Source organism: Pelodiscus sinensis, chromosome 2, assembly GCF_049634645.1.
Source record: "Pelodiscus sinensis isolate JC-2024 chromosome 2, ASM4963464v1, whole genome shotgun sequence".
In the NCBI taxonomy this organism is placed as follows: domain Eukaryota; kingdom Metazoa; phylum Chordata; order Testudines; family Trionychidae; genus Pelodiscus; species Pelodiscus sinensis.
Genome location: NC_134712.1, coordinates 34,052,245 through 34,065,316, shown reverse-complemented (window position 1 = coordinate 34,065,316; position 13,072 = coordinate 34,052,245). Strand labels below are relative to the sequence as shown.

General features: G+C 52.0%; 1 protein-coding gene across 7 annotated transcripts in view; it reads right to left on the bottom strand.

Annotated features, from left to right (window-relative positions):
* Nucleotides 1–13,072, bottom strand: part of AZIN1 (antizyme inhibitor 1) — a 71,346-nt gene that overhangs the window by 27,227 nt on the left and 31,047 nt on the right. For all 7 annotated transcript variants that reach the window (XM_075919735.1, XM_075919738.1, XM_075919736.1 and 4 more), the window contains one exon: nt 2,212–2,409. In XM_075919735.1, coding sequence (XP_075775850.1) covers nt 2,212–2,313 — 102 coding nt within the window. In that variant the 5' untranslated portion in view covers nt 2,314–2,409. The remainder of the gene's footprint in view (nt 1–2,211; nt 2,410–13,072) is intronic.

Genomic DNA, 13,072 nt, shown 5'->3' with positions numbered 1-13,072 from the left:
GCGGCGGCATGGCTCTGGCTCCGGGACCTGAGCATAAGGTTGGTGGAGAGAGTGGCACATGGTGTGCCGGCCGCTCAGCGTACATGCATTCCCTGCAGGGAGACGCGTGTCTGTAGCAGCAGCTCTGGGACCCAAGAATTATGTTAGAGCGGGTGCCTAGCTCTAGTCTGGGGGAAGGGAGGAGGATTGGATTGGGGGGCAGGGTGCACATGGTATCCCAGGCAACACGTCTCAAGGCAGGCCACTCAGCGCACATGCCCCAGTGCCTGGAGGGAGACGCGTGTGGCTGTAGCGGCAGCTCTGCGACCGGCGAATTAGTTTGGGCAAGGGGAGGGGTGCCTGGCTCTGGGGAAGGGAAAGGGGATTGGGTTGGGGGGGAGTGCCTGGCTCTGGGAAAGTGGACTGGGTTAGAGCAGGGGTGCCTAGGGGAGGGGAAGAGCAGCCTGCATGCTTCCTGAGACCCAGGATCCCCAGGTTCTGGCCTCAGCTGTATGTCCCCTCCCCCTGGCCAGTCCCCTCCCACGCGTACCCTGCTCCCACCCCGACTGACTTTTCTGTGGGTTAGTGATCCGACTCAAAACAGGTTCCCTGTCCCTCTCAAATAAAAACAATGCTGAAAAATTGTGTGTTGAGATAATATATTTAAAAATGAAGTCTGGCTAACAAGCTCCCAATTGTGGCCAGCCCCCATCTGGCCACAGCAACATAACACTCCTGTACCCCACAGGCCCCAAACCTGAGCCTATCATACACTAAAACTCCGTCCTGAGCTGCTCACATCCCCAAACTCCTGCATCCCCAGTCCTCTGCCACAACACTCCTGCACCATCCACACACTGCAAATCTGTGTCCTGAACCCATCATACTCCCAGCCTCCCTGCCCTGAAGCCCTCATGCACCCCACCCCAAACTCCTGCACCCTCACAGCCACAAGCCTGCAGCTCACGCAGCACCCTAACCACCCCCCTGACCCCAACATTCTCCAGCCTGGAGCCCCCTCCCTGAGCCAGCATCCTCTTCTCTACTTCCTGCACCCAAATTCCCTCCCAGAGCTTGCACCTCTCACCCCTTCCCACGCTTTTTTTGTGATGGTATGCCCCGGGACGGTGTACTGGCACCTATTTTTCCCTGGCATGGTGTGGATTTTTTTTTTTTTTTGCACTCAACTCTCCCCCCTACTCCCCTTCCCAGTACATGGCACTTCATGCTTTATCCACCGCTATTTTGACTCTTCATCTCTAACAAGTTGGCCACCTCTGCTCTAGGATTCCACTGGAGATGTACCCATTCACTTTGACTCTGAACCATTGAGAACTATTCTCAAATGAGAGAATATATTTCCCTAGTTTGCTTATGATGAGATCATGTGAGACTGTATCAAGAGCCTAATTAAAGTTGAGAGATGACATTTATTGTTTTCCCCATTTCTTCACATATGCTAAGCATGCTATATATGCTCCCAGATCCCAACAAGCCTCCTACATGCTAGGAACAGGGGTGCAGTGAGAAAACAACAATTTACTTCTTCAGCCTAGAACACGTACGCTGCACTAGAAGCCAGGAGAAGGTGCTGAGTTCTAGTCTTGGATCTTCTGGATATTCCTGTGATGTCATAGCCCTTTTTTACTGAGCATTTAGTATATACAGAGAAGAGTTCTATGGGGCTAATGGAAAACCCAAACAATCTCTGACCATGTGAAAATTATTCTTTTCAGATGCTTATAAATCAGCCAAAACTGGGCAAATTTTCATGGGGACAATAAAAGGTAATTCTCTAACCGCAGCACTATGTACTGGCCACACCTCAGATACCTGCTCCAGATCCCATGGATGCTAAGCTCTTAGGAACAGCTGGATAATTTTATTTATTTAACACTGGAAAGGCTATTTCCCCCCATAACTTAATTCTTGAAAGTGGCTAACCAGTTTTTGCTCAAACTTTGCCACAAAATTCAGACTGAGACAGAGCAAACATGAAAAACTTCAGCCCAAAATGGTTTAAATTCAGCAAGGTTATAGGCAGTTGGAAAGAGGTTTAAAATTAAAAATGCTAGGAAACCTTAACTTCATGTACCATGGCCATTTTGCCTATAATACATGTGACAGTCTGACATACCTTTTTCAATTTCTAGTTTCAAACTAGTATTAGCAATTTAGACATGAATATTAATGTAATTAAAATAAACTAGTAGGACTTGGTCAAATACTTACAAGTGTATGTTCATAAACATAGTTGTCAATAACATCTCCGAGAGTTGCTCCTTCATCCAGCAAGCCAATGGAGTAGTTTGCATCCTCAAGAAATCCTTTCATCTCAGCCGTATTCCGCAAAGCCGACAGTCATAAACCAAGAATCACAAGGGACAGGCCACCAAGCCTTAGATCCGGGTCCTTAAATTATGCAACAAACTGCAAAATGGGGGGTGGGGAAGAAGAGTAAAATAAATCAGTTGATAAGACACATCATCCCCCAGGTCTTCTATTTAAATTTACAAATGACCTTCCACATTTGTTGTGCTGCAACAAATAAGATAAGACACTTGTTAAATGAAGCTTTCTGCTCTGCTCCCTTCATTTATCAGGAATCAAGAAAACATGGTTCCTAAACAAAGATACACAATTTTACTAATTCTCAAAGCAAAAAAAAGAACTGATGCTAAACTTTGAGATGAGTTAGCTTTTATATTTTCTGCTAGAAAGGTGCTACTCTTACCTCTATTCAAATAGCTCATTTAAAGTCCTGTTCTTAATTGTCTCAGGCTAGACACAAATGCTATTTGTTTGGTGACAGGGATTTATAATATACTGCTCTGGATTATACAAATATTAAAAACACTCAAATCAGAAACTCAAAATGTAGGTAAGAGCTTATCTGCAGTATTGTGGTAGCTGTGTAGGTCCCAGGATAGCAAAGTCAAGTTGGGTAAGGTAAAACTCAGTTGGGCTAGTTTCTGTTGGCAAGATACATAAGCTTTTGAGTTGTATAGTGCTGCATGTGGCTCAAAAACTTGTTTCTTTCACCAGCATAAGCGAACAACTTCTGTTCCAATAAAAGATATTACTTCAGCCACCTTATGTGTGGAAGCATAATCCAAAGTCCCAAGTGCCATGAGCACTTGACGTGCTTTATCACTTTAACACCTGCAACCCCTTCTATGTTATTCCCTATGTTTGGAAACATGTGTACACCCAGGCTTTCAATAATATGCTTCTTGCTGAGGCCTGGTCTACCTGAGAAAGAACGGTTACTTACCTAGTAACTGTTGTTCTTGAGATGTGTTGCTCATGTCCATTCCATGTAGGTGCGTGCACACATCTGAGATTTTTCCCTCAGCAGTAGCTGTTGGGCCAGCAGGGGAGCCCCCTGGAGTGGCACCGGTATACCAGCCCATATATACTCCTGCTGGTCCTCCACCCACTCAGTTCCTTCTTACCGGAATACTCTGGAGATTTGGGAGGGGATTTGGAATGGACATGAGCAACACATCTTGAAGAACAACAGTTACGAGGTAAGTAACTGTTCTTTCTTCGAGTGATTGCTCATGTGCATTCCATGTAGGTGACTCCAAAGCAGAACCTAAGGAGGAGGGCCGGATGCTGATGCTTCCGATGAATGGAGAACCACCCTGCCCAGGGTGGCGTCCTCCCAGGCCTGGTGTATCAGCGCATAATGATTAGCCAAAGGGTAGACCGAGGACCAGGAGGCAGCCCTGCAGATGTCCAGGATAGGGACCCGTGCTGCTAAAGCCGTGAAAGAGGCCACGGCCCTCGTGGAGTGCACTCTAAGGGAAGGAGCTGGAACCCCTGCCAGGGCATAGCACTCCTTAATGCAGGTGGTAATCCAGGAGGAAATCTTCTGTGAGGACACAGGTTGCCCCCTTACATGCTCTGCAACGGCCACAAAGAGTTGGGGCGATTTCCGGAATGGTTTTGTCCTATCTAAATAAAAGGCTTAAAGCCCTTCTAATGTCTAAAGTGTGTAAAGCCTGTTCTTTCCCTGATGCATGGGGCAAAACACTGGGAAGAAAACGTCTTGGGAGGCGTGGAAGGCAGACACCACCTTGGGTAAAAAAAAAAGAAGGGTGAGGGCGGAGCCTGACCTTAACCTTGAAGAACACTGTATGGGAGAAGGCGGGGGGGAATCTGTGGTGAGTGCCCTGAGTTCAGATGCCCACCTGGCAGATGTGAGCGCTGCCAGGAGGGACACCTTGTAGGACAGGTACAGTAGGGAGCATGTTGCCAATGGCTCAAACGGTGGCCCTGTGAGTTTTGAGAGAACCAGGCTGAGGTTCCACTGGGGAACAGGCTGACAGACATGAGGGTAGAGTCTGTCCATTCCTTTCAGAAACCTGTTAACCATGGGGTTTTCAAACAGGGTTTTTCCCCCTTCTCCGGGATGGAAGGCCAAAATAGCCACTAGGTGGACTTCAATGGAGAAGGAGGAGGAGAAGAGTCCCTGGAGCCTGAGGTCCAACAGGTAATCCAAGATCACAGGAGACCCAGACGTAGAACTACTTCCACTTGGTGAGCTAGGTGACCCTAGTGGAAGGTTTTCTACTACCCAATAGGATTTCCTGGACCCGGGCCAAGCACTGAAGCTCTGCCACCATCAGCTGCGGAGCTTCCACGCTGTCAGGTGCGGCGACTACAGGTCTGGGGGGTGGAGCGTGCCTAAGTCCGGAGAGATCAGGTCCGGGGACAGCGGGAGGACCATAGGTCTCTCGCATGACAGACTGTGAAGGGCTGAGACCCAGTGCTGTCTGGGCCACGCTGGGGCGATGAGGATCAGTGATGCCCTGAACTCCCGTACTCTCAGGAGGACCATGTGAATGAGTGGGAATGGCGGGAAGGCAGAGAGCAGACCCTCCAGCCAGGGGAGGAGGAGAGCATCTCCCAGAGAACCCCGTCCCATGATGGCGCAGAACCTTAGGCACTTCTAGTTCTCCCCTATGGCGAACAGGTCTAGATGGGGAGACCCCTCCCCCCCCACGCACAAAAAGTGGAATGGGCCACATCCCATCTTAGAGACCATTCACGCTCAGCAACGGTCCTGCTCAGCCTGTCCGCTAGGACATATTGAGAACCTGGGAGGTACGAGGCCATCAGGTGGATATCCACCCGATACAGAGATCCCAGAGGCGGATTGCCTCCAGACACAGGCGAGGGCATCGTGCCCCGCCCTGCTTGTTTATATACGCCACCACTGTCGTGCGGTCTGACAGGATAAGGATGGACTTACCTCTGAGGTGAGCCGCACAGGCCAGACAGACTGCCCGGAGCTCTCTGATATTGATATGCAGGGAGAGCTCGTCCACGGCCCACATACCTTGTGTATGCAGGTCCCCCAGCTGGGCTCCCCAGCTGGTATCTGAGACAAGATGTATGGACAGTACTGGTCTGGAGAGGGGGACCCCTGCTCAGACCCCTTCTTGACGGTTCCACTCGTCCAGCGAGAGCAGGAGGGGGGTGGGAACCGTCACCACGCTGTCCCATATGAGTGGACAGCTAGGTTGTGGTCTCGCAATAGCCACATCTGAAGCAGGCACATGCGCAGTCTGGCATGCTGCACTATGTAAGTGCAGGCAGCCATGAGGCCCAAGAGCCTCATGCATGTCCAGGCGGTAGTCACTGGAAAGTTCTATAATGCCCTGACAGCAGCCTCTATTGAGCGGAACCGGGACCTGAGCAGTGAGGCCCTTGTCAACAAAGAGTCCAGGGAGGCACCCACAAACTATCATCAGGATTGGGATCAGGGTTGACTTGTCCAAGTTCAGAAGAAGCCCGAGATCCCCAAAGAGGCTCTGGACCAGGCCGATGTGGCCTCTCACCTAACTCGGAATGTCCCCTTAGGAGCCAGTCAGAGGTAGGGGAACACTTAAATGCCTCCTTTCCTCAGAACGGTGGCCACAACCACCATGCATTTGCTGAAGACCTGAGGGGCCGTCAAAATGCCAAAAGGAAGGCGTGAATTGGTAGTGGTCCACGCCCACAGTAAAACCAAGGAACCTCTGATGGTGGGAGGCAATGGAAATAAGCGTCCTTTAAGTCAAGGGCAGCGTACCAGTCTCCGGGGGCTAACGAGGGAATTATGGAGACCAATGTTACCATTTTGAATTTTGCTTTGGAAATGAACGAGTTGAGGGCTCTGAGGTCCAAAATTGGACGGAGACCCCCTTTGGCCTATGGGACAGGAAAATAACAGGAATAGACTCCCCTGCCCTGCAAGTCAGAGGGAACCCACTCTACCACCTCCAGCGTAAGGAAGTGGTGAACCTCTTCTTGAGCCGAGGCTCGTGAGAGGGGTCCCTGAAAAGGGGCAGGTAGGGGGTTGGGAGCGAGTGGAAAGAGATTACATAACCCCTTTCCACTATCTCCAGCTCCCCATTGGTCTGACGTAATGGACTGGCAGGCCTGAAGGAAGTGGGATAAATGGTCCTGGAAGGCGAGTGGGGAGACTGGCAGAATGCCCTCAAGCGTCCCATCAAAATCCCTGGCAGGGGCCCTGAGTTTTTATTGGGAGGCCCCTGGTTCTTATCTGGGGCTGGCGCCTGTTATTCCTGCCGTTACCGCTTCTGCTTCTACTGCGGGAGAAGTCATGGCATGGAGCTTGTGGAGACAATCTAGGAACATTCTTATTTGGGAACAAGGGCCTCTGAGCAGCAGGGGTGTGTGTGCATGCCCAAGGATTTCAGGGTGGCACACATGTCCTTGAGAACGTGGAGCAGTTGGTCCGTTTGCTCCGAAAAAAGCGAGGGACCTTCAAAGGGGAGGTCCTGGATGGTGTTTTGGAGCTCTGAAGGGACCCCAGAGCCCTGGAGCCAGGAGCTACAGCGTAGGACCACATCTGTGGCCATCACAGGCAGTAGCATCAGCCACGTCGAGAGCCACCTGGAGGGCTGCCCTGGAGATTGCTCTACCCTCCTCATGGAGAGCTTTAGGGTACGTCTAGACTACATGCCTCTGGCGACAGAGGCATGTAGATTAGGCTACCCGACAGAGTAAAATGAAGCGGCGATTTAAATAATAGCCACTTCATTTAAATTTACATGGCTGCCGCGTTGAGCCGACAAACAGCTGAGGTGTACTTGAAGAGACGCTAACTTAAGGCCTGTCTCCTTTAGGTGCATAAGATAGTCCAATACCAGAGGAAGATGAGCTACTTCAGGGTGATGATGTTCCGTGGCAAATGCACAAATTCCAGAAACAGATGGCTTCCATGCACAGGGAACGGGAGTGAGCTCCGCCATGTCGGTTGATGTAATACACGGCCTTGATGTTGCCCATAAGTATTCTCACTGTGGTGTTCTGGATGTTTGTGCGGAAACACTTGCAGGCATTGAAAAGCATGATAGCTCTAAGAGGTTTATGTGCAGGCGCTTCTCCAATGGTGGCCATTGGCCCTGTGCTGAAAAGGGACCCATGTGGGCTCCCCATCCTAGTAAGGAAGCATCTGTTGTAATGTGGTGGTGCAGCTGCTGTTGGCAAAAAGGTACCCCGGATAATAGATTTTCCCGGTTGGTCCACAATAGGAGCGACCGTGTAACAGAAAGACGAAGCGTTACTGGCCTGTGGAGGTCGTGTCTGGCGTGGTTGTAAACCAGTGTCAGCCAGTACTGGAGGGCGTGGAAGTGCAGTCTGGCATATCAGACTATGTATGTTGTGGCAGCCATATGGCCCATCAGTCTTAGACAGGTTATGAGTGGAACGGTCGGACTGCCGGTGATGGTTTGAATGAGGTCCTGAATGGACTAAAAAATGGTGTAAGGGCAGGAAGGCCCTGCCTGCAACCGAGTCCAAGTGAGCCCCTATAAACTCCAAGGCATGAGTTGGGTGCAAAACGGACTTTTGTTAGTAGAGGAGGAGTCCGAGAGTGTGGAAAGTTCGTCTGGTGAGATGGATCATGTGAAGAACTTCAGAGGCAGAAGGACCCTTGAGAAGGCAGTCGTCTAAGTATGGAAAGATGACTACTCCTTGCCATCGGAGGAAGGCCACGAGTACTGATAGGATCTTTGAGAATACCCTGGGGGCAGAGGACAACCCGAAGGGTAGGACTTGGTATTGGTAGTGGTCCTTGCCAATGACAAAGCGTAGGAATCTCCTGTGAGAGGGGTGGATAGCAATGTGGAAATAGGCATCCTGGAGGTCGAGGGCAGCAAACCAGTCATGATGTTCCAGTGCAGGAATGATGGCAGATAATGTGATCATTTTGAATCTTTGCTTGCGCTGGAATTTGTTCAAACGGTGGAGGTCTAGTATGGGTCACCAACCTCTGGATCTCTTCTGGGTGAGGAAACAAGTAGAAGCCTGTTTCTGAATTCGTTCGAGACCATCTCTATAGCCCCCAGAAGGAGTAGATGGTTGACTTCTGTTCGCAGGATAACCTTTGAGAGGAGTCCCTGAAAAGGGATGAGGTGGGGGGAATGGAAGTGAAGGGGATGGTGTAACCCATTTGAATGATTTCCAGCACCCATCTGTCTGTGATTTTCCATCAATGAGCATCAAAGGGCCTCAACCAGTGGAGGAAGACGTGGGTAGAGTGATATGTGACGTTGCCTGGGACTGTCTGCACGCCCCCGACCAATGCATCAAACTTGCTGCTTGTTATTGGGGCCCATTTGGCCACGGCCATTCCATTGCGACGTCGCTGGGGTTTCTGGCATGAGCATTGATTATCAAAGCTCCTTTGTTGTTGATGCCATTGATGTTGGATGTACGAATCGTTGTACCTGCACTGGTATGGCATGTATCAGCATCTCCTGAAGGGAGGCATTTACATCCCCAAGGTTCTCAACCTTGTGCGTGAGTCCTTTGAGGAGTGTAGGACATGTCAGTATTTTCAGCGAAAAGCTTGTCATTGTCAAAGGGCAAGTTCTCAACCTTGCTCCGTAACTCCCAAGGGGCACCAGCTGCTTGCAAGAGGCTCTCCACATCATGACTGCGGTGGTGGTAGAGCATGCAGCGGTGTCAGCGAAGTCCATGGCCATTTGGAGGGATGTTCTTGTTGACGTGTACCCCTCCTGGATGACTGATTTCAATATGGACTTTGACTCAGGTAAGCGGTCTATGAGTGGAGTCAAACGTGAGAAGGTGTCAAAGGTATGATTGGAGAGGTTCGCCATATAGTTAACGATTCTGAGTAATAGGGTTGCAGATGTGCAGACTTTCCTGCCCAAAAGATCCAGTCTCTTAGCCTCTTTATCGGAGGCTTGGTGTTTGAATTGCAGGGCCTTAGCCCTATGTTGAGCTGCATCCACAACGAGGGAGTTACGTTGAGGATGGGCAAAAAAGAATTCCATCCCCTTCGGGGGCATGAAATATTTTCTATTGGCCCTCGTTAGTTGGCAGTGCTGATGCCGGGGCATGCCATATTTCGTCAGCAATCTCTAAAATACCCTCATCCAAGGGAATGGCGAGGCACGATCTGTGCTGTGGCTGAAGATTCCTAAAGAGTTTGTGCTGCTTGTCCTTGAGTTCCTGCAGCAGTATCTCCTGAGCGATGGCTACTTGCTTGAACAGCTCTTGGAACTGATGAAGGTCATCAGGTGGAGAGACCTCGCCAGGGATGACTGCTTCGTCCGGTGAAGAGGAGTCTGCTGGCGAGACTTCGATTGGCTGTTCGGCGAAAGGCGTATGGTCAGGTTCCGACAGAAGTTGACAAGGCAAGGTCACACGTTCCAGAGGAGTGGAGGGGGCAGGAGCCGGAGACGGTCTGGAAGAGGCATAGTCCTAGGCAGAGCGTGAGCAGGAAGAGTACCTGCTGCGGGAGTCATGGGTGTAATAGTCGTCGCGAGGATATAGCCTGTCTAGCGGTGAGCATCTCTCTGGATAGCAAGAGTGTGAGCGATGCCCGTGATGGCGTGGAAATACAGCGAGCAAGAGCAGCTGTATGATGCTCTGGAGGAGGCAAGAGAAATAGATTATTGGCGGTAATAATGTCTTTGATAATGAGGCTGAGCTACCAGGAATGGTGATGGCGGTCTGGCAGGAGAACGTGGAGATCTGCGGCAGCTACCATAATACAATGGAGAGCGCAGTGCCAGAGGGGAGGATGACAGTGCTGGGAAGAAGGCAAGGGAGTGAGACCGGCTCCGGCACGGAGGAGTCAAGCGGGCTGGGCTGCCCACTCCTGATGTGAAAGCGAGAGCTGTAGTTCTGGTCTGTGCCATGCTCCCCGGTGCCAATGACTCAGGTACCGTAGTGGCCGGTGCCGAGATTGTATGCTGCATTCGTGCCAGCGCTGCTTGTTCTGGCACCGTATGTTGGTCTGGGAACGGTGCTGCTGTAGACGCCATTGTGGTCAGCTCCAAGGAGGCTCTCATTGGTGGCTCGGTGGTCGGTGCTGGCAGCTGGGGCGCAGGCAGCACCGTGGCTTAGAAATGCTGGAGGTCCCGGGTCTGTCTACCTGGCTCACCTTGCCTTGGATGGCAGCAGGCAGGGATCCTGTGGGAGAGAGCCTTTGTCTTTTTGATGTGGCTATGGTGGGAGATGAAGCCCGCCACTTAGGGGTGCTGTTTCTCTGTGGCAGATGACGGACGCTGCGGCTGAAGGGCTTTGTCGAAGAGGAGCACTCTCAGGCGCTTCTCCCTGTCTTTCCGAGCCCTAGCCGTGAGCTTAGTGCAGTAGGAGCACTTTTGGGGAACATGGGACTCAGAGATATTTAATGCAGTCCGCATTGCCGAGAGGCAATGCCAGCCTCCGATAGCCAGTGCCGCATTTCTTAAAGCCCGGGGATGATGGTATACCGGTGGTTTTGCCGGCGTGTCAACAGGGAGCGAGTCTCTAAGAATTTTTAGCTTTTCTTTCCCTTAATCTTTCTGTTTCTCTTACTTTCTTTTCTCCTTTTTTTTCCCCAAGGGGGAACAAACGAACGGAGGAGGAAGGGAAACCAGGTTAGGGCAATTTACAAGGTAATTTGAGGACATATAGTCTTATAAAGGGGTTGAGGTGAAGAGTGTGGTTTCTATCAGTTTGCAGCCTAAGGCAGTCTAGAAAAACTGGCGGTTGGCCATACCATGCACAGGAAAAGAATGCGAATGCCGCAAGCACAGCGACGCATGCGCAGCCCGGCCAAATACTGCTTCCAACAAGTCTCCATCCTGTGGCTCCGGGGCAAGCCCAGCACCCACAGTGGAGCACCCATGGGGAAGTCCTTGAAGAAGAACAGGTGTTCATTGCTCTCCTGGGGAACCAAGTACCTCCTCTCAGCCTGCTTATCTGTCAGAGGGGATGGATATGGGGGTTTACCACAAGGCTTTGGAGATCTTTGCTACGGTCTTGTTGACCAGTAGAGCCACTCTGGAGGGGGCATTGGATTGGAGGATGTCCACTGTGGGGTCCAAATTTTCGGACACCACCTCTGTCTGGACCCCCAAACTTTGGGCCAGTCAGCAGAGAAGGTCCTGGTGAGCCCTAGCATCCATGGAGAACTTGGGCTTCATCAGCAGAGAACAATGACCTTTTCTGGGCTTCCCCCATAGGGGCCTGTGTCACACTGGATCTTGCAAGGGCCCTGGCATCGAGGACAAGGGAGGTTGGCTCACAGGTGCCGCGCATCCCGAAGGGCCTGGAGAGGTTTGGCCAGGAGAGGTTTGGCCAGGAGGTAGCGACTGCCCCGAGTTAGGAGACCTGGTCACAGGGGTCGCCGAAAGAGGAGGCCCGTGGGACTGAGGAGACGGAACCCGGCCTGGATGGGTCCACACTGTGGCCCTGGTGGTATACCCAGAGCATGCAGAATGGCCACTGGCCCGGAGGTTGCGGAGGCCATGTCCATTGTAGCATCGGCACCAGTTATGCCCACTGTTGTTGGTACAGACAGGATGGACTGCAGTGCCGGGAGCCCCTCGATGACCAAGTGGTCTCTTCCTCGGAGTTGGACGAGTATTCCAAAATGGAGCCGACGTGGGCACCGAAGAAGCTGCTGCATGTGTGGATGGATTCGGGCTTACTGTGGTGCCGAGGCGGAGGTGGCGGCATGGCAGTGTGGGTGTCCCGTGCGGAGGTAGGTAACGCAGGGGCCGGTGCCGAAGACGGGACAGGGTGATAGTATTGCGCCAAGCCTGGTGCCGCATCCTGGGAGGGGACTGGGGACGACTCAGCAGCTGGTGCCACAGGTCGTGCCAGCAGAGCAGGGAGGGTTGGGTGGTGATCCCTGGCCTCCAGTGCTGAGTCCTCAGGCATCCTAGAGGGAGGCCAGTGCCTACTTGTCCCGTGCCATCTGGAGGGGGTTGGAGTGGGAGGAGGACCCTCGCTGCCTCGAGAGCCTCCAGTGTGGAGAGTTCGGGAAAGGCCTCCAGAGGAATAGTCTCCCTATGCGGTGACTAAAGTCCGCCCGACTGAGATAGCCCAGGCTCCGATCTTGTAGGCGCCAAGTGATCCACAGGAGGGCGCATGCTTTGGTGGAGACCTGCCTATTAGGCCTTCTCTTTCTCTGAGGCACCAGGGACTGGGACCGGTGCCAAGGTCTGTGCGGTGCTGGAGTAACACGCTGCACCAGACTGTCCTGCACCGATGCCAGTGCTCTCTGGCAGACCGGTGCTGGGTCCGACGCCGGTGCCAGCCTGAGGGCTGCCTCCAGCAAAATGCTTTTGAGACATGACTCTCTCTCGTGCTTGGTGCGGGGCTTGAAGGCTTTGAAGATCTTGCAAGCTTCTGCAAGGTTAGCCTCCCCCAGACACTTTAAGCAAGCTGAATGCGGTCACCACAGGGCATAGGCCTGACACTTTTTGCAGGGCTTGAACCCTTGTGGACTGGGTACGGCGCGCCGCCGCAGGCGACAAACAAAACAACAAAAGAGTCTAACTTAATTTGCAGCTACTTAGCCAGTGATTAACTGTGAAACCAGAAGACAAACCCTGAAGACAACGATCGCTCTCCAGAGCTGAGGGTTGTTCCAATGACAGCCACAGTGGTAAGAAGGAACTGAGTGGATGGAGGGCCAGCAGGGGTATATATGGGCCAGTGTACAGGCGCCACTCCAGAGAGGGTATTGCTGAGGGAAAGAGCTCTGACAATGCGTGCATGCCACGCGCGCACACCCCTACATTGAATGCACATGAGCAATCACTTGAAGACA